This window comes from Hemibagrus wyckioides, linkage group LG17, assembly GCF_019097595.1.
Source record: "Hemibagrus wyckioides isolate EC202008001 linkage group LG17, SWU_Hwy_1.0, whole genome shotgun sequence".
NCBI classification, from domain to species: Eukaryota; Metazoa; Chordata; class Actinopteri; order Siluriformes; family Bagridae; genus Hemibagrus; species Hemibagrus wyckioides.
This window is the reverse complement of record NC_080726.1, coordinates 10,403,587-10,424,178: the sequence shown is the minus strand read 5'-3', so window position 1 is coordinate 10,424,178 and position 20,592 is coordinate 10,403,587. Positions and strand designations below refer to the sequence as shown.

Genomic DNA, 20,592 nt, shown 5'->3' with positions numbered 1-20,592 from the left:
GCTTAAGTAAAACTTTCAGAAAAAATATCTACATAGCGCGATAGTCGGCGCTGTTCTGTTATATACACCAACATACCAACAAGAAGCTGCTGTTGCCACAAGGCGTCGCTATGCGCTTACATTGTCAAAATATGTTCACGCTGTAAAATACACGAAGAAGAAATCCATTTCCCCACGTGATCTCGGGTGGACTCCTAAACCTCTCGGTCCTGCCTATAGTAGTGCGCTTTACATGGCGTTTAAAATAGAGACTTATGTTCCCTATGAAGTGCACTTAATGTCTGACGACAAGCGTTTTGGGAGGTAGCCTGGAGGTCTTATGGGCTGGTTGGAATCCACATGAATAACCTTTAAGTTAGTAATGAGGTTATTAACGACAGAAGTAAGCGATGTTAGATTAAATGAGTGTTGAATGTTGATATTCAGCCGCTTGCAAAGCGATTAAATTAAGGAAAGGTTGTATAACGTGAAAGTTATACATGTTTCTATCCCACTAGCTATCAGGCTAGCCTCCCATGCATGTTAGTGTATTTTATAATATAAGTGTATAGCCATGTCCGCTTCTAAAGCGCTGTATTTGAGTGTGTTAAAGCACAGAGTTGCTCTAAAGCTATGGAGGAGAAATGTCACCACCTGGTCACCTGTTGGAGCTGCTTTCAACGCCAAAGCTGCCAGGAGACTGGACCTGTTTCAACAAAATGTGGTAATAAAAACGAGCTGCATTCACCAGCTACACAGCGTTCAAGTACATTCACTGACTCTTACACCAGGTCTCTCTTCAGTGGAGATCACTTTGCATGTTGTATGATAAATCACTCTTGACCAGTTTGTCAGCTCCCTCTGTCCTCTATCTCTTAGTGAAATTGGGCTTTTGTAGGAATTTTATTTATAAACACACAGTTGTATGTAACAGAACAAGGTGAGTATTCATTCATTCACTCACTCACACAGACACTCACTCATTCACTTGCTCGCTCACTCACTCAATCACCCACTCACTAATTCACTCACTCATTCACTCATTAATTCACTCATTCACTAATTTATTCACTTACTCATTCACTCATTTATTCACTCAGTCTCTCTCTCATTCACTCTCACTCACTCATTCACTCATTAATTCACTCACTCATTTATTCACTCAATCTCTCTCTCATTCACTCTCACGCACTCATTCACTCATTAATTCACTCACTCATTTATTCACTCAATCTCTCTCTCATTCACTCTCACTCACTCATTCACTCATTAATTCACTCACTCATTTATTCACTCAATCTCTCTCTCATTCACTCTCACGCACTCATTCACTCATTAATTCACTCACTCATTTATTCACTCAATCTCTCTCTCATTCACTCTCACGCACTCATTCACTCATTAATTCACTCACTCATTTATTCACTCAATCTCTCTCTCATTCACTCTCACGCACTCATTTATTCACTCACTCAATCTCTCTCTCTCACTCACTCATTAATTGACTCATTCACTCTCTCACTCACTCACTCACTCAGATTAGTGTGGATTTCACCTCTTAGAAACCATGAAGATGCCTTTGCACTGCAATTGATATGAACAGTTTCGCTACAGGGGCTTAAATCTACAATAGCCATGATAGCTTTCGGCCTGCAACTGTCACAACAGTTGATAAGTTCAACAAAATAGGCTTCATATTAAAATTAGAATGAATTTCCTGATTAAACTATAGCATTTTTTGATCATATAGTACACAGATATGGAAGACGATAATTTATAATCACACTATTTTTCCTTTTAAGCCTGGTTTCCTCAAGATTTCTTCCTAATATCCTTGCCATTGGTGCCTCTGACTTGCTCATTAGGAATAAACTGATAGATTTAAATATAAAAAAAAAGTGTCCTGAATTAATATATTCTGTAAATCTGCTTCATGACAATGTCTGTTGTTAAAAACAATATTTAAATAAAATTTAAATTGAAATATATTTATTCACTTTAATTCCAACTAGTCGTGTTTGGAAACGTGACCAGAAAGATAATGTAATGCCGTGTAAATGTGTGTGTATAGTAAAAGTAATGCAGATGAAGTGTTTGTTTTAAACCATTGAATATTGTTACAATAATTCTTCTCTACAGATTGTATGTGAGCCTGTAACTTTAAGTCCACTCTTAATTCTGCATGGATGTTTCATGCTGGTGTAGGGTCTGTTTGGTGTTCCTGAGCTGAGCTGCACAGAGGGATTTGAGGTGATCCAGGAGAAAGCTCTGCATGAGACCGAGCGCCTGGTGGAGAAAGCCTGCAGCACACCGCCAGGCCGTGTGACCGTGGAGACGTTCGATAAACTCTCAGACAGTTTGTGCAGAGTCGCTGATCTGGTAACACTGGCTCATATGTTCACTCATCCATTCATGTGTTTGTTTATACAGAAATCTCTGAGATCATACACATTAGAAATCTACGTTAAATGAAAGCATACAAAATAGAATACGATTATTATCAGTACTTGTATTTATACAGGACTTGAGTTTACATTTACATTTCTGGCATTTAGCAGACACTTTTATCCAGAGCGGTTTACATTTTATCTAATTTGATACTGAGCAATTGAGGGTTAAGGGCCTTGCTCAGGGGCCCAGCAGTGGCAGTTTGGTGGACCTGGGATTCAAACTCACAACCTTCTGCACCTTATCCACTAAGCTACTAAGCTCTGCATTAATAATTTACAGACAGAACAAGAAATTCATGATAAAGTGTGACCAATTTGTATCACAAATATGTAAAACTATACGAATTACTAATTTCTTTCTTTTCTTTTTTTTTTTTTTAATAGGCAGACTTTATCAAAGTGGCCCATCCTGATCCACAGTACCGAGATGCAGCAGAGAAAACCTGCATAAAGATCGGTACCACAGTGGAGAAGTATGTCTACTTTCAACACACTTCACTTATTCAGAGAAATCTAGGGCATGGTTATTTGTTGTGAATTTTCCACTGGTCTTTTTTTTTCCCCACAGGCTTAACACAAATGTTGAGTTGTGTAAGAGTTTAAAGAACCTGCTGGACAATGAAGAGGTGATGGCTAAACTGGATCCAGAAACAAGGTGCGGCTTTTCACAAAGTGTTTATGAAACTTTTCATCAAACTCTGGAAATATTGTCAGTGTAAAAAACGTGTTCTTGTTTAAATACTGTTGTGGGTTATCAGCCTTGTTTATTAGAATTTTAGAAAAGGGCGATGACATATTTTAACGTAATATTTTAAAATCGAAACAGTTCACACAGTTGTATCAGGTATTTTGTTTATGCATGGGTTGAGAAACAGAATTTTAACACTGTTTGTTCTATATAGGAGAGTAGCTGAGCTGTTCATGTTTGACTTTGATATAAGTGGAATTCACCTGGATGAAAAACAGGTCAGGTTCGTTTAACATGGTTTCATCTGAATCAGGAAATTTGTTTAATTTGCTATTGAATGAATAATCATCTACATCTAGGATTCATTTTCTAGCACTTTATGCCTCACCATTATTAAGATCTGATAACAGGAACTGGTTTCATGGACATTCTATAACATTAAATGTACACTATATTGGGAAATGTTTTGGGACACCCTTCCAAATCATTGAATTCAGGTGTTGATTTTCAGCGCTTGGGCTCAGCCCCTTATTTCTAGTGAAAGGAACTGTTAATGCTTCAGCATACCAAGACATTTTAGACAATTTCATGCTCCCAACTTTGTGGGACCAGTTTGGGGATGACCCCTTCCTGTTCCAACATGACTGCACACCAGTGCACAAAGCAAGGTCCATAAAGACATGGATAAGTGAGTTTGTTGTGTAGGAAAATGACTGGCCTGCACAGAGTCCTGACCTCAACCCGATAGAACACCTTTGGGATGAATTAGGGTGGAGATGGCCAAGCCCAACCCCTGAAAGAAAGAAAAAAAAAAAAAAAAAAAAAAAAAACACCACCACCTGAATTCAATGATTTGGAGGGGTGTCCCAAAACTTTTGACAATATAGTGTAGCTATGAACAAAATGGGGTGGTAACTGTAACACTGCTTTGTACTGGGCTCATTGCACCTCTAGTCACCGATTACTGTTTTATGACAGCATGACCTCTTGTGTTTTATTCTTTTCTCTCATGCACTAAATATGTTAGTAGCCTCTTTTCTTTTCATTTTGTTTTATTTCCCTCCTCCTTCTCTTCTGTTTGACAGAGGAAAGAAGCAGTCAAGTTAAATGTTCAGCTGTTGGATCTCAATAATCAGTTTCTTATGGGCTGCCACATGCCAAACCGAATAGACATGAGAGCTCTCCCTAAACACATCATCCAGCAGTTTACCAATGAAGGGAAATACGTCCAGATTGGGGGACTGCACGCTGATGCACCTGATGATCTGGTACAGTTTTACAATCAGTGGGTCTGTGGTTATCATAGTATCATAGATCCTATTTATAAGTCATATGGAAAAATTAAATAAATGGGGACACATTTTACAAGGTTAGGTTTTAGTAGTTCAGGCAAGAATGAAACTGAATTTAAAATATACCACCATGTGGGGTGATTTAAGAATGATTGAAGTGGCTGACCCTCATTAACATTTTCCCCAAAATGGATGTTATAAAGATTTTATTTAAATATTGCTTTTAATACTTGTGAAATAATATGTCCATTGCACATCATTTCTACAACTCACAGATGTCTCTTATAATCTGAAGGCAGAGCAATATGCTCTATAATCTGTACTGTTTATATATATTTTTATCAGTTCTATTGTAACACCAGTATAGATTTCTAGGTAGGTCTGGGTTTGAAACAAAAACATCTGGCATATAATATCTTGCAGTTATACACGACTATATCTTGTGTGTTTGTGATTTCAGGTTCGGGAAGTTGCCTACAGGATTTTCTTGTACCCAAATGAAGAAATGATGCACACCCTTGAGGAACTGCTGTCTTGTAGATATAAATTGGCTAAGCTGGTCGGCTATGAATCCTATGCACACAGGGCTTTAAAAGGGGCCATGGCTAAAAGCCCAGGTAGTTAAATTCTTTCTAAAGAGAATGTGCTTTTCCTACTTGTGAATGAATGTTTCATTGTGTTAATTATTTATATACTCTAAACGAACATTACTCCGAACAAGCTCAGTTTATTGTGCTTTGAAAGACTACTTTTTTCTGCATTTTAAAGTCTTTTATTCCCTCCCCATAGATACTGTGATGAACTTCCTGCAGCTTTTGACAGACAAACTCAAAGACAGGTAGAGTTTTCCACCTAAAATAGATGGTTAACATAATACTGCATAAGGCATACATTTCTAATGTCATTCAACTTCAGTTGATTTTATTTTATTAATAAAATGCAACCCAAAGCAGTTGTTTTATGCTGAACTGATTATACCTTGGGCTTAGTTAATGTAAAACCAAGGCAGTGTTTTCACACACAGCCTGGGAGTTAATTAGCAAATAATGTTTCAGCTTCGTCATTCTAACTTGTTAAACTATGTTTTATTGCTTTATTGGGTTGCTCACCTTCACAATTGCAATGAAAGTCTGGTTCCCAGGGTGTGATGTTTGAGTTTTTGTTATCTGCTTTCACCTCTGCAAATCTCTTTGGGAAATTGTGCAGGTGATTGTGCTCATTCAGAAATATGCCTGAAGTTTTTCCTCCCATTTTCCCTTAGCTGTGCTAATGTTTTAATTCCACTGCCTGAAAAATTCTCGGCATGTCATGGGATAAATATTCATCTAAACATCATTGTACTAAATAAGGCTTCTGCTCACACACAGGGCTTCTTGATAATTTCCCAGGAAATGTACCTGATCTCATTTTAATATACAGTAGTGAAAGTATTCCCAGAAATCTTTTATATCTTAAAAAAGCTCATTCATTAAAAATATTGCCAAAAGGTGCAAACATAAACATGACCTGTGGGAATGGTAACAACAGTTCCTATAAAATCTCAGCACACAAACACGTCTTTCTGTATTTTCCTCCATCGTGAACTGTGGAAATAGTCCACAAATTGATCAGTGTGCATTTAAAACGCATTTCTTGTGAGTCTGCTCTATCTCTATCTCTATCTAACTATCTCTTCAGTGCCAGTTTTCTCCACAAGGTGACAGTATGCACTAAATGTTAAATCAGCACTGCATATTTTCACAATTGAGTGTGACCGATACATTCTGGTGTATGTTTATTTAATAGGACTGACAAAGACTTTCAAATGATGAGAGACATGAAGTCCAGATTCAACCCCAGAAATCCAGTAAGCATCAACACTTGCACTTTATTTGATTATATATTTGATGATTTTGGGTAGCTGTATCACATTATATTTGCACGACATTCACTGCATCGTGTCTCTGCACTGTAGGACCTTATGCCATGGGATCACCCCTATCTTAGTGGTGTTGTACGGGCTGAGAGGTGAGTTTGGGTTAATACTGTAGTCTTTTTAAAATAGTACAATAAAGAATATATCTTTTTTTTACTGTGGTACAATGTGCTGATTGTTCAAAAATAAATACTAAACCTAAAAGCTATTAATCTATATGTGAGTTCAGCCCTTAAAATCCATCCTCTTTAAACAGAGTTGGCAGTGGCTGAAGCCCTTTGTTTGAAATTTGGCTCTAAGATTTAGGGCTGCATAGCCATGCTCGTCTCCAGTTTATTAATGAACTCAGCTGTAGCTGCACTCTTCAGTCCTTCACTAGAGCCTCTGCTACACTGGCAGACATGTTAACAGGCTTTTATTGCAAGCATTCTTGCTTTTAGGACCTCTGAGCTGTTTCCAACATGGGGCTTTTGGCAGCAGTTTTGTCTGAATGAGGGAGGAAAGGAAGTGTTCTTTAGTCGTTAAGACTCTTTCATTCTTTTCTTTTTTTTCCACTACATGAGACTGAAATATTTCCGAAACATTTAAGACCTGTTCTTAATTTAGGGCCAGTGTAATATTTTGGACTCTAGTGAATTCATTTCACACTATAGTTATTCTACTTGGATATCTAAAACTATACATTAATACAAGGTGTACATAATACAGTGAAGGAAGCGGTCCGTATCAACTGAACTAGAACTAAAAGTTTCATCTACAAACTTTTATTTGGTATAACTTTCCAAATAGCTTCTAATATGGAAAGAAAATAGTCTATTCCTTTATGTAGCAAAATTAAATTCACCTTTCAGTAATCCTAATCACCTGCACTGAGGGTGTATTTGAACTGACAGTTAACAAACCCAGATATTTTAACTGACCCGTGTTCAGTGATACTTCATTTGAGTAATTTGGTGCATTTTTACACATGAGGCACCAAGTCAAAGGCACACAGTTTTTAAAAAACTAAGACAAACACTTAGACTCTCTGCTTCTATTTTATTGTTTTTTTGGTTGCCTCTTTTCTGGCTCACCTATTTTTAGAAGTAATAAGTTAATTTGGCCTTTAAATTATGACTTAATCTGGGATCTGAATAGAGTTCACATAAGTAGCTGCAGGTGAGGTTAGAAAACTGGTCAGTTTTTTTTTTAATCTAATTCCAATCTTAAACAGCTTTAATAATAATAGTAAAAATAATAAAAATACAAATAATATCTTTTTGCTGCATTTTAAAGAAAAGCGTCTCTAACATGGATTCACTTAATTTTTCATTTTATTTTTCGCCCGTCTTTATTTACACTTTCTTCTTCTCATCTTAAGATTTTATATAGCCTGCTGAATGCTTTTCTGTATTGGGTCACTGCACAGCACCTGCATTAATTAGAGCGTGTAAATTGATATGTATATAAGAGTACATATGGGCATGGCATATACGTAATGAAATATCTGTATGGAAAAAAGACTAGTGTGCTAGTTTCACACTGAAGCTGATTTATTAATAATACTTTAAATCACCACTTGTTTTGATGTCATATAATGATTCATGAATCAAACACACGTTTCAGACATTATTCCATATGCTCAAATCTGCACTTATTTCTACACAAGTGTGTATTGCAAGGTGTCCAGTGTCTTGAGGACCTACTTTTATGCTTACTATAGATGGACTGTACATGTGCCATAAATTACTAATTGACTAAATAGTATATTATGCTCTTATATTCTCTGTTTGTTCTGTTACTGATAAAAACTGTTTTAGGGTAAATGCTGTGTCTTTTTTGACGTTTCAGAGTATCAACTTTTCTGGTTTGGCAATTGAATGTGTATTTTATTCCATCCTGTTAAATAGGGTTTGTTTTTTTGTTGCAGGTTTAACATTGAGCCAAGCCTATACAGCCCTTACTTCTCACTCGGAGCCTGTATGGAAGGTCTGAACAGTCTTTTTACACAGCTCTTTGGTGTGTCGCTTTTGGCTGAACAGCCTAGTGCAGGAGAAGTGTGGAACGAGGATGTACGCAAACTGGTAAGCAGCTTAGACACCGCACCTGCAGGCTAGATTATGTGACTGGGAAAAAGCTTCATACAAAAGACAGCAAAGTGTGACTTTCCTTATTGCTTATTATGCTGAGCAGCGATCTGTCGTTTTAAATTGTACCCTCAGGCAGTGGTACATGAATCTGAAGGATTGCTGGGATACATTTACTGTGACTTCTTCTATAGACCAGACAAACCTCATCAGGTGAAGTATAACTTACATGCCCTCTACTTCTCATGTGTCATATATGCTTCCAAGCTATAACAAACCGAGCCATATAAAGTTCACTTCACTGACAGATATATGACATATCAATAAGAGATATACTGACATTAATATTGTGTGTTGTACAAATGTCAAGCCCCACACTTGAGACTAAAAATCTTCTTAACCTATTAGAGTTACAACTAAATGATTACTTTACAGGTTAAACATATGCCATGTTCATGTTTCTAGCTTGTGTTCTAATATTAGCATAAAGAATCTGACCTTATCACCTGATTCCCAGGACTGCCATTTCACGATCCGTGGAGGGCGGCGAATGGACGATGGGCAGTACCAGTTGCCAGTGGTGGTGCTGATGCTGAACCTCCCTCATCCTACCAAGAGCACACCTACTCTTCTCACACCAGCCATGATGGAGAACCTCTTCCATGAAATGGGTCACGCTATGCACTCGATGCTCGCCCGCACACACTACCAGCATGTGACTGGTAAGATGCATACAGTAATCCATGCTTGTAAACATTTAAACTTTGGTTCATTTAACTAATTTTTGGTTCTCTCTACAAAAATACTTCACTAATAATTCACTAATAATAATTATGGGCAGGGAAAGGCAGCTACTGGAACAAAAACAGGTTTTAACATCTAATAAGTTTGGGTCCCAGTGATTTCTGTTTTGTTTTGTTTATTTTCTATGTGTGGCCTTTAAGCTTTGCTTATAAAGTGCGTAATCACATTTGTAACAGAAATTCTGAATCAACAATTCGTTTCTTTCTGACTTCACAGGAACGAGGTGTACCACTGATTTCGCTGAGGTGCCCTCTATACTAATGGAGTACTTTGCCACTGATTACCGTGTGATCAACCAGTTTGCTCGCCACTATCAGACAGGACAGGTATTGAGTCTACTTACTGCACATGCCACATTTATCCTAACAGATGTTTATATTTATGCATAACTGATTTTTTTTTTCCTGGGATATATCCTCCTAGCCTTTACCCGAGAGCATGGTGTCACGACTTTGTGAATCCAAGAAAGTCTGTGGTGCTGCCGACACACAACTACAGGTACTTCTGAAACATCGTGTGAAAAACATGACACCATTATACATGGTGCATCTAAGAATTATACCATTTAAAACACTGTTGCATTAAATCCATGTTACAGGTTTTCTATGCAGCCTTGGACCAGGTTTATCATGGGAAACCCCAAAAACGGTCAACAACCGATATCCTGATCGACTTACAACAGAAATATTATGGCCTACCTTATGTTCCCAACACAGTAAGTACTCAAGAGCTAAATGAGAGTTCATGAGGTGGACTGACTGTTGTAATCCATCAGTAAACAGATTTTGAATTATTTAGCAGATGCTACAAACTTTATTAGACAGAAAACAATGAAAATGGTACCTAAAATGAATAATGTTTAGAAGAGCCTAAGGTTGTTCATAAAATTATACTCACAATTGTATAAAATTATGTAATTGTTATTATGAAAAGAATAATGATCTATATTCCATTATCAGAAAAGCACACTAATAACATATAGTATTTTAGATTTTTATGTGTTTTGAGTTTTAAAAAATATATATTCGCATATGTCACATAAATAGATGTGATTTTATTTTGCTGGTATGGTTTGAGTCCACTTGGAGTGAAGAATTACTGCAAGTCAAGGCAAAGGTTTTCTGACTGATCACCTTTATCCTATAATGGAACAATTTTAACCTAATAGGAGTGGTTGGTCTCTTCCTGGAAGGCTCCACCCCATTCACAAGCTGTCAGGGCTCATGAATTGATTTCCTGAAAATAATGTTAATCGAATACTGTGACCTTCACGCTTACCAAATCTCAACCCTCTGGAATGACTGATGGAAGATTTTAGAAGTGCGTTCTACCACCATCATCAAATCACCAGTTGAAAGAATAACCTTTGCCTCTAATACAGTTCCAGAGACATGGAATCTGTGTCAAGGCTCAATGAAGCTGTTCGGTGGGCTTTTGGTGACCCATCACCATACTAAGATAATTTATTGTTGTCTTTTTCCATTAATTTGACAAAACCTGGTGATTTGCATGCCCTTTGTGACAGTTGAAACAGAAGGACTACAAGTGTGTTGACTATATGGCTAGTTAATGACGCAGCAAGGCAGTGACAGAACATTTAACATTATCCACACTACAGGTGGTCTAAAATCTTATGATCCATTACAGCTATTTAACTTAATGAATGTTTCGAATTCCTTCCCTGACTAATCTTTAATAACATCTTAGAGTCTTGCACATGTGCTCAGTTTAACAGTTCAAAAAGCACATCATAGGTGAGAATTTGGACTGCCACACAGTGGCTTTATGTCTAATACCCCAGCATTTATAGGATTAAAATGTTTCTCCTCCTTCTCCTCTTTCTCCCCTTTTTACTTTTGTTCTTTTTTTTTTAAGTTTGTCTGTAAAAGAAGTACTGGTAGACTTTGATTGTTACACTATGAATGAACACTCCCTAAGGGAAGAATTTGAAACGCTTGTTTTGGGAGCTAGAAATGTTTCTTGCAGATCCTTAGAAGCAAGGAGTTAAACAAAGAGATGGCCAATAGGGAGCCAAGGCAATATGGAGTATGCTTTTGAGTTTGGATTGGCACTTAACATGTCTCCTAGTCTGTAATTATATGAAACCATGGAGAATCAGACCCCGCTCACACAAAATATTTCCCTTTAATAGCTCCAGTGTGTTTAACATCCCTTAAATCACCAGTCTTTTCTTTGTATCTATTTAAACTCCTTCACTGGGGAATGCGCATAATAGTTTGTTCCCATTTTCTCTCACAAGCATATTTTACCAACAATAAAAGAGATCGTCAGCGCTTACTTTAAAGCTACGATGGATAAAATCCATGCATGCGTCTTCCATTCATTATGCACTTCATTGCTGCTTACTTTTATAAATTACTACAAAACCAGTTTGTTTAAATTACAGCATAAGCAATGTATGACTTTAAAGATATTTTCTCGGAAAGGATGAGTGTTCAAACAGCTGTGTCAATATGCTATAAAAGTAGGGAAATGCATCATGGGATATTTCCTCTATTTAATTGTTGAATCTAAAATGAAAAGGGTTTTAATACTGAAATTTATTATTGTTCTCAAAAATGTGCTACTCAGTTCATTTGGTAATTATATCAGATTTTTTTTACAAACTTTTTATTAAACAATACATGCTATATTGGATATGCTATTTAGACTCAGAAAATGGACTAAGTGTGAAAAGCACCTAAGTGTGAATGTGTGTTCATGGTGTCCTGTGATGTGGTTCTGGCTCCTGAACCAGGATAGGCTCTGGATCCATTTTGACTCTGAGCAGGATCTACACCTTGTTTGAACAATATGCAGACTCAAGATACACAGCACACACATTTTGCAATAGTAGTTTAATCTTCTAAAGAAATAGTAAATGTCCAAAACCCAGCTGATCTAAGAGTGCTTCAGCATCATACTATAGTTTAACTGTTTGAACCTGGTCATCATTAGAGTTCAGTTTTTACACGTTAAGGTCCCTTGCTTGAGTGCTGTTTACACTTCTGAAAGTCATTATGTGCCAGATGGGAGTCGTCACGCTGACACTCTGCAGCTTGAGTACATTTCATGTGACTACAGCACTCTCTCCCACTCAATGTTTGAATAAGCCCATCCTTTTCAAACAGCCTGTTAGCATGTTAACCCTAGAGGATCTTGGCTGAACTTTAGTGTTCCTGCTTGTCTGCTCAAGATCAGTTTTCAATTGTATCAAGAATAAAATGGTCTTGTTTACAGTATGCATCACTACTGTCTAATAAGCATTTATTTTTTAGGCCGATAGTGCTCTTTCCCATAGCACACAGATCTCATGTTTAGTAATCTTATAGCCTGCCATTAAGCATGTATCCCTCATTTTCTCAAATAGGATTAAATGTCCTGTTCTGCAGTGTAATGGATGTTTCTGCTTGTGTCTGTCTCTCAGCGAAGCCTTTGAACTACTAAGCTCTTAAAAATATAACTGGGATATCACAGGGCCTGAAACTTTAACTTCACAATAAATAAGTCAGTCCTGCTTTAGAAAATGTCTACTACTACTATTTTTCTTTTCTCAGAATTTGTTCACTTTTCTTGCTAATATTAGTTAAATGCTTAAAATGAACTGCAACATAAAAATGGACAGTGTATAATGTAATGCTTTAGTGCAAAGAATAAGGAAATGTTTAAAGACAACAGTTTAAATATGTTCTGAATTTCCATGAGTTTTCCTGCATCTGGAAATGAATGCTTTAAATTAGATACTTTTCCGGACTTTCCAAAACCTTCTACGTTCTGGGAAATTTGTGTAAACACTTGGGTATCTCAAAAGTGGTCATTGCCCAGAACACAAAATATGTTGCAAAAGGGTTGATGGTTTTGCAGTTTTTCTGTTTTTGCAATTAAACCTACATATGTTAAAGGCAGAAGAACAAAAATGAGCACCATTTGAGCCAGATTTCTATTTGAGAAGATTGGTAATGTAATGATTTCATAAAGAGCAGTGCAGAGCTTTCTGTAACAGAACCTCTAGCTCTAGTCTGAATACAACAGGATCTTTTACAGGCTGGATTAAAATGGCAGCTTTTTCCAATCAAAACAGTTCAACCCCATCTAATGTTGGGACATATTGTTTATTACTACACTGTTTTGTGCAAATGTTTCCCCTTCTCAATAATCCTAAATCCCAAGCCCTCTTAGCCTTGTTTAAAACAACACACCACAATGTTTCTTTGAGCCATTCAAACCATTGAATGGTAATGGGGCTTTACTTTCACATTGCTACTTGGCCTAGCCTGAATGCAATCAGGCAATTTGGAACAGTACAGAAACATGCTCCAGGACAACATGTCTTGAAGTCATAAAAACAAAACATAAACAATATCCAAGCTATGAAAAGCAATACCCAGATCATATCTGTAATCCAGCTGCAATAAGGATGATAATTAAAACTGAGCATTTGACAGGAACTTTTGTCATGATGATTTCTCAATCCGTTCTCTTTGTTTTGCAAATACAGGCATGGCAGCTGAGATTCAGTCACCTCATTGGCTATGGGGCCAAGTACTACTCTTACCTGATGTCTCGAGCCGTAGCCTCCATGGTGTGGAGGCAGTGTTTCCATAAGGACCCCTTGAACAGGTGTGCCCATGTGCATTTGTTTATACGAGAGACAAAGAGAGTCATTTGCCTTGTGGTCCACTTAATGTCTTTAAAGGAAGTCACCACATCCAAGACAAAAAATAAGGTTGTTTATTTGAAGTCTGTTTGTACAATTTGCATGAAAATCAACCCCCATAGCAGAAATGTCATCATTAATCAGTTCCAGAAAACACCATCATGGCTTTGTTTGGGCTTTACCCCTATTCCTGGTGAATAAGTCTATTAGTTTTTTTCTGCTTTCTTGTCAGTTAATACCTGGTTTTGTTAAGACTGTGTATATCACTGAACTATCCTGAAGAGTCTATTCTCAAGGCTATGGCCTGCTGGCAATGCTGGTCATGCTGGCTCTGTTATCTGAATGTGTCTGTGTTGGTTTTGTGTCAGGGAAACTGGAGAGCGCTACCGACGAGAGATGCTGGCTCATGGGGGAGGGAAGGAGCCCATGCTGATGGTGGAAGGTGAGATGTTTTTTTTTTTTTTGTCTTCTTCTTCTTCTTCTTCATGCCTTTGCCTAAATGATGGAGGCATAACATTTGTGGTTGTCTGTCCATGTGTCCAAGGTTGTCACCAGTGCTGTGTCTCAAAAATGAGTGGTTGAATGTGTGTAGGATTTATATGGAATGTTCATTGAACCAGCAGATGAACTGATTAGATTTTAGAACTGATTGACACAGGGACAAGGCCAGAGAAAGCTGAATTTTTAGAAATTATTTTCAACATACAATGGATATATGGAATACAAATTAGCAACAATAAGGACTAGACTTGTTAATGGTGGATACGTCCCTGTAAATCAAGTTTCCCTAAAAGAACAGTTGTTTATCATTAAAAACAATTCCTATGTGCATATCCTTGCAGTTGTTGCACAATAAAAACTCATGCAAGGCAACTCATGGAATTCTTATAAGAAGTTACCGAAAAAAAAGAGTGATATAAGCAAAGCCCAGTTTACTAAAAGCAGTAAATAGACCATGAAATGTTGAATACATTGCCATGTTACACATCCTGGACTTGTAGTATTCAAGATCCTAGTCTTAATTCACACTTCTGGTCTAAGGTTGGCTAATTTGCTAGCAAACCCAGCTATTGGGTTAATTACAAACAATAGTGATAGCAAGCCTTTATCACTGCTTTTAATTTCATAGTATAATTTGGTAATTTACAGTTAAATAGCAAATAATTTGGTAGCTATCCAACATGAAGGTATATTGGTAAAGATAATTTTATACTTAGCCCCTAGCTGGCAAGTTTAGCGTGCTGTTGGATTTAAGTAGTTGGCCAGTTTAATGTTGCTAAATAAGCACAAATCAGAGTTGCCCATTTCCATTTTACCAGTGCTTATAATGAAAAAGGAATACTGGTGGAATAGATTTTCTAAAATTCATGTAGCCTCATTCAAGAAAATCAAGTTGTCAGGTTCACCTTAATAAACTGTTTGCTCTAACATTCATTGGCTGATTGTCAAAGTTCATAAAATTTCACCAGGTGGTTTAGTGTCAGGAAAACAGCAGTGTAGTGCAGCCTTTTTTTTTTTTTTAAACCACACCACAGGCTATACTGGTTCTAAAGCCTCTGAAGTAGTATGACTTCGTTGTTGCTCCCTTTTAGGAAGTACATCGGTCATAAAACAGTAACTGTATTTTTGAATTTTATGTTTGTGATTTGAGTCATGACTGTTTTCCTACTTGTGGTCATAGATTAAGCAGGACTTGTTGCAGCAAGTCTTAATTCCCTTTGCCGCCATAATGGATCATAACAGGGATTTAATGTGGAAAATGCTGAGGTTTCTCAGAGAGCTGTTGGCTCACAGCATGTGTTTGCTGTATGATATTTTCACTCAGACATTTGATCCTCATCCAACATTGCACATCATAGACAGACAGGTAGATAGATGGGTAGGTATGTAGGTAGACAGATAGATGTAAAATACAGTCCTAAAATTTTGAACCTCCTCAGCCTCACCATACGTCTGTGTCAGAATTACTGCTGTCCATGTATAGCCGAGTGGAGAGACCGCTTCAGTTTCACCCTGCTTCATTGGGCCTGGCTTCCATAGCAGCTCGAGAGGAATCGGTTATCCTAGAACCCTACAGAAACTCGCCGCTGGCTATGCACCAACTCCTGACCGGCTTTCAGGCTCCTGGTGCTGAAAAGTCCCGGACAGATTAGATGGCAGCTCAGGGAGCAGAAAACGATCAACTGACTGCCATGATGACTGAAGCCCTGTGTTCCCTAGCCAGCAGCACAGAGAGCTGTATGTGCAGAGCTGTGTGCTAGAAGTCTGGCTTCTTTTTTTAAATCAAGAACAGTATCTGTGTCTAGCTTCTCCTTGTGTGGAGTTTTATCATAACCCATATTTCACTTTTCCTCTTTGACAATTACAATTTGCATTTGTCACTTATAAAGTGGATATGCAACGTGCAGCACAAGTTATAATAAGTTAATTACAACTCCTAAGTCTATTCCAAAACCCAGCTCGATTCTCCTGAACATAATTATGAATTATAGCACACCCATTCCTTCAACTCCTTTGAAGCTGGTTTACCTCTGAACCATAATTATAGAAGCTGTGATGAAGTAGTTTGCCTTTAGGAGGAATATGATGTTATGGAGTACAACTCATGACATGTTTTAAATGTGGGCAAAATTAACTGTGGTGGAGAAAGGAGAAAAATCAGCGGACATGAGAAACGCATTAATTCCCCATTATTCTCAGTATTCTCATGACCCATTCTTATGAGTCAAAGTTGATTTTAAGAACAGATAGCATGATGAAGAATTTGATTTAGCTCCATTCCTGGGCAAGTAAAAATATAATAAGAACATTTTTTTAATGAATATTTTACAAAATTATGAACAAATTTTTAAACACTCTGTAGTGCAAAGACATTTTGTTCCCCGGTCATACTAGACTAGAGTAAACAATAGAGTAAACAACATTCAGACAGTTACCAAACATGTTTCACGTTACTCACTATTGTTAGTTGCTTCTCATGTTCAGTCTAAGGATTTGATCAGGTAACACCTCCTTCAGCCGTGTCTTTCAGCTTTATAGCGTATTGAATGACCAGGTCGCCACTTTGTAGTGGTTAGATCACAAAGTGTGCTTTTACTGAAACCTTGCTTTTATTCACTTCACAAAGTCAAAGCAGGACAACCCTAGTCATGTTATACCATGCCTGATTATGCCCAGCTAAGCCTCAGCACAGTGTAGACGTCGAAAACCTCAAGGTGTGGCAGATCCTGCAGGAGTGATACCGTGCTATTACATGGAGCTTAATTGAGTAGAAATGTCTCGCTCACACTTTGATGTCGGGTTTTTGTGTGTTTTTTTTTATTGTGAGTTTACTCCCCAAGAGTCATCATTAAACCAAGCTGTCGAGCCTTGGACCAATCACGGAGATAACCATCTTCCTGCTCTGCCAGTAAATAAATAAATATTCAGCGAAATGTAGGAAATGTGCTTGGTAAATTGCGTTGGAAGTTGAATCCAGCCAATTTTGTGTAAAAAAAAAAAAAAAAAAAAAACTAGGATCCTCCTGAAATGAAGTGAATTTGTAACAGTACAATTCTAAAATAAAATCATTATAAAAATATTCTGATGGGTGTGGTTGGCTTTTGACTTCCTATTGCTGTAAATTATCATTGCTCTCCTAGCACTTAAAGAAGTTATTGTACAATACCAAAAGAAAAACGTTAAAAAAAATATTCAGCATATGATAGTTTTTTGTAATCCTTAATTTGATGACTTTTGTCTACCATGAGAAAAGAAATTCTTCAATCTTGTTTGCTAGTCCCATCTGTAGCAAAGTCAGGAAATTGCACTTATTATAGAAAGTGATGGTGATGTAAGAGACAGCAAGCATCTAAATAGAGGGCAGTTTATCCAGATTCACCCTCCAATTAAAGCGTGAGAGTTCAACATTAATATTTCAGCTGGTCATTCTTACCCCAGACACATTTATGAGGTGAAGGTTATTTATTCCTATTACGATTAGGAAAACTTCCTAACTGGTTAGTGTATCAGTACAGTTTCCAGGGCTAATGTTAATTGATGTTAGCTAGTGCACTGGGAATTATAGTTTTGTGTGTGTGTGTGCGCGTGCGCATGCATACGTGTGTGTCAGTCATCTGCCCCAGGGTAAGGTGTGACTGAAGTTGAGTCTATTGAACTGATACACCAGTCCATCTAGTGCCCTCTGCATATTAATCTTATTAAAACCCACTCAGGAGTCTATTGTTTAGAATCATTGCTATGAATTTCTTTACTGTATGTGTATATGGTTCTCTAGGTAAGGAGCTTCACAAGATAACTTTGAACTAGAGCTTAAAGTTGTTCTTGGATTTGGATTTAAGTTCAACAAGAACTGTGTCTGAAGGAGAACCAACTTTTGGTTCTTTATAAGATAGTGGTTCTTGATATTTTGTCTTTGGTGTCTTTAACAGTGTGTGCATGTACGTTCAGATCTCTGTGTGTGTTGGAGGTGACCCATGCAGGAAAGAGGGGGTGGGGAGGAGGGCCTATTTACATTGGCAACCCTTCAAGGGGAAATGAGCAGACTTCAAAGCGTGAGAGCCATGGAATTGTAAAATGAGTGCACACACAGTTCAGGAGGCAGAAGGCTGACTGCTGAAACACACATACAGTCATAGTAGTGCTGTGAGGGAGCTGCTTGGCAGGTGTGTGTGTGTGAGAAAGAGGAAATTCTGTACTCAAATCAATAGTTGAATGCATATTGTACATTGTGAATTGTTTCCTTTCCATGTATTGTTATCCATTTAACCTACACTGCTGTGCCCTTGATGTTCTTATGATGTATTCATAAAGTAATGTACAATCTGATTTTTTCTTCTGATATGATTTGTTCTAAGTATTCTTTTTTTTACTTTTCTCATGCAGGCATGTTGCAGAAAAGACCGTCCACCGAGGATTTTGTTGATGCCCTCGTGTCTGACCTGGACCCAGATTTTGAGACATTCTTCATGGACTCAGAGGGATAAATCACTACCTCTCAAAGCCTCCTCTTAGTAAAGGGAAGGTCCTATTCCTCACCTCAGGCTGTCTAGGGAAGGAGTGAAACGCTAGGGTCATAGCTTTACTCTGTAATACAGCGAGGCTACAGTCCATTCTGAAGTGATTGAGGTTACACCTTCCACACTGAGATCTCTGAATCTGGTTCTTCTCTGTAGGTGTTGATTTTATAAAGGCCACTAAGGCCACAATTTAATTTTGCAAGTTCAATCCAAAGAGTTTTACACTGACAAGCAGACATTTCATTTACCTTTTCACATTTAGCAATACAGATCTTAGTGTTGGCTGAGGCAGCAATAAAAACACAAAGCATAGCGCTAACATGCTACTGTCTAACAAATGGCTTTTTTTTAGAGCTTTTTAGTACCAGTGCAAGAATATCTGAAACAGAGCTTTCATGAGTTTTTTTCCAACGTATACTATATGGATAAAACTGTGTGACCCCTGACCATCACACTCATCTGTGCTTTGTGAACATAACACTGCAGATATAGTTCCCTGCTCCACACTTTCCATTTCCATTTTGAAGCATGGTTGTAGGGATTTGTGTTCATTCAGCCACAAGAGCATTATTGAGGGTGCAGTCAGGGTTACAGTTGATACCAGTGGGGTTGAGGTCACTGCTTTGGGCTGGACACTAAAGTTTCTTCCACGTCAATCTTGGTACACCATGTCTTTGTGGAGCTCGCTTTGAGCACAAGGCCATTATCATGCTGGAACACGTTTGGGCACCTCAGTTCCAGTGAATTAATTCTACAGCAGACATAGGCATTCTATACAATTTTGTGCGTCCACCTTTGATCTGTCAGTTTGGTTAAGACCCACATATGGGTCTGATGGTCTGGTATCCAAAAAATGTTTTGCTGTATAATTTTCTGCACTGAAATATTAGCAACTGTCTCAAGCACAAATAAAGAAATAGCATTTTAAAATCTAGTTAGCTCCAAAAAAGAAAAGTGAGATATTTTCAAGTGTAAATTTAAAGACTTAATTCCAATTGTGCCACAGGAGTCATTTTACCACAGTGTTTATTAAGCAGTGTTAAAAAGAATAAACAAACTGTAGTTTTGGTATAAAAAAAAAAAAATAGAATTCATCCATAGCAATATCTGACAGGTTTCCCAGACTGCTACCGCACACACTGTATATATTAAAATAAAGGCAGATGTGCATTATAGACTTGATCACTTCAGAATGAGCTGCACCACATCTTCAGCCTGTAAAAGCCTTGTTATTGGATGAATCAAATGAGGTGTTATAAAGAATTTGGTAGAGAAGAAATGTAATTAGGATTTAATGAATCCCTGTGTCGCGTGTAATATGCACTAATTATGCCTCATTATATATTAGGCACATCGATCTACATCTAAATCCCTAAGAGAACTAATTTCCAATGGAAATCCTGCATGAGTTCATTTTCATTTTCGATGAGATGTGTAATTGAACCGAGATTTCATTTTGACTTCAGAACTTTTGTACACTGTGTTAATGTTTGTGCTTGCTGTTATACTGGTTCCCTAAAGGTTCGTCTAAGGGGCTTGAAACCCTTTCCACTGTGGGTTCCACAGTAGACAGACAGCCCCTAAGGAACAAACCAAATACTTTTAAATAGATTTAATAGTTTACTTGTGTTTAGTCACTCAGGTACTCCCCTGTCTGTTCCCCCTGCCTCCTCCCAATAAAACTATTTCATTCCTAGTGGAATTTTTAAGGGATGTTCCACAA

At 37.6% G+C, this 20,592-nt stretch overlaps 1 protein-coding gene across 1 annotated transcript; it reads left to right on the top strand.

Moving 5' to 3' along the window:
- The first annotated feature begins 291 nt into the window (after positions 1–291).
- Positions 292–19,959, top strand: mipepa (mitochondrial intermediate peptidase a). Its single transcript, XM_058413510.1, has 19 exons — positions 292–703; positions 2,185–2,358; positions 2,814–2,902; positions 2,998–3,084; positions 3,332–3,395; positions 4,203–4,385; positions 4,870–5,026; positions 5,199–5,247; positions 6,195–6,255; positions 6,364–6,416; positions 8,234–8,387; positions 8,526–8,603; positions 8,908–9,112; positions 9,411–9,520; positions 9,618–9,692; positions 9,793–9,909; positions 13,693–13,814; positions 14,220–14,293; positions 18,736–19,959. The coding sequence occupies exons 1-19, from the start codon at positions 554–556 to the stop codon at positions 18,834–18,836; spliced, it is 2,103 nt and encodes a 700-aa protein (XP_058269493.1). The 5' UTR covers positions 292–553; the 3' UTR covers positions 18,837–19,959.
- The last annotated feature ends 633 nt before the right edge of the window (positions 19,960–20,592 follow it).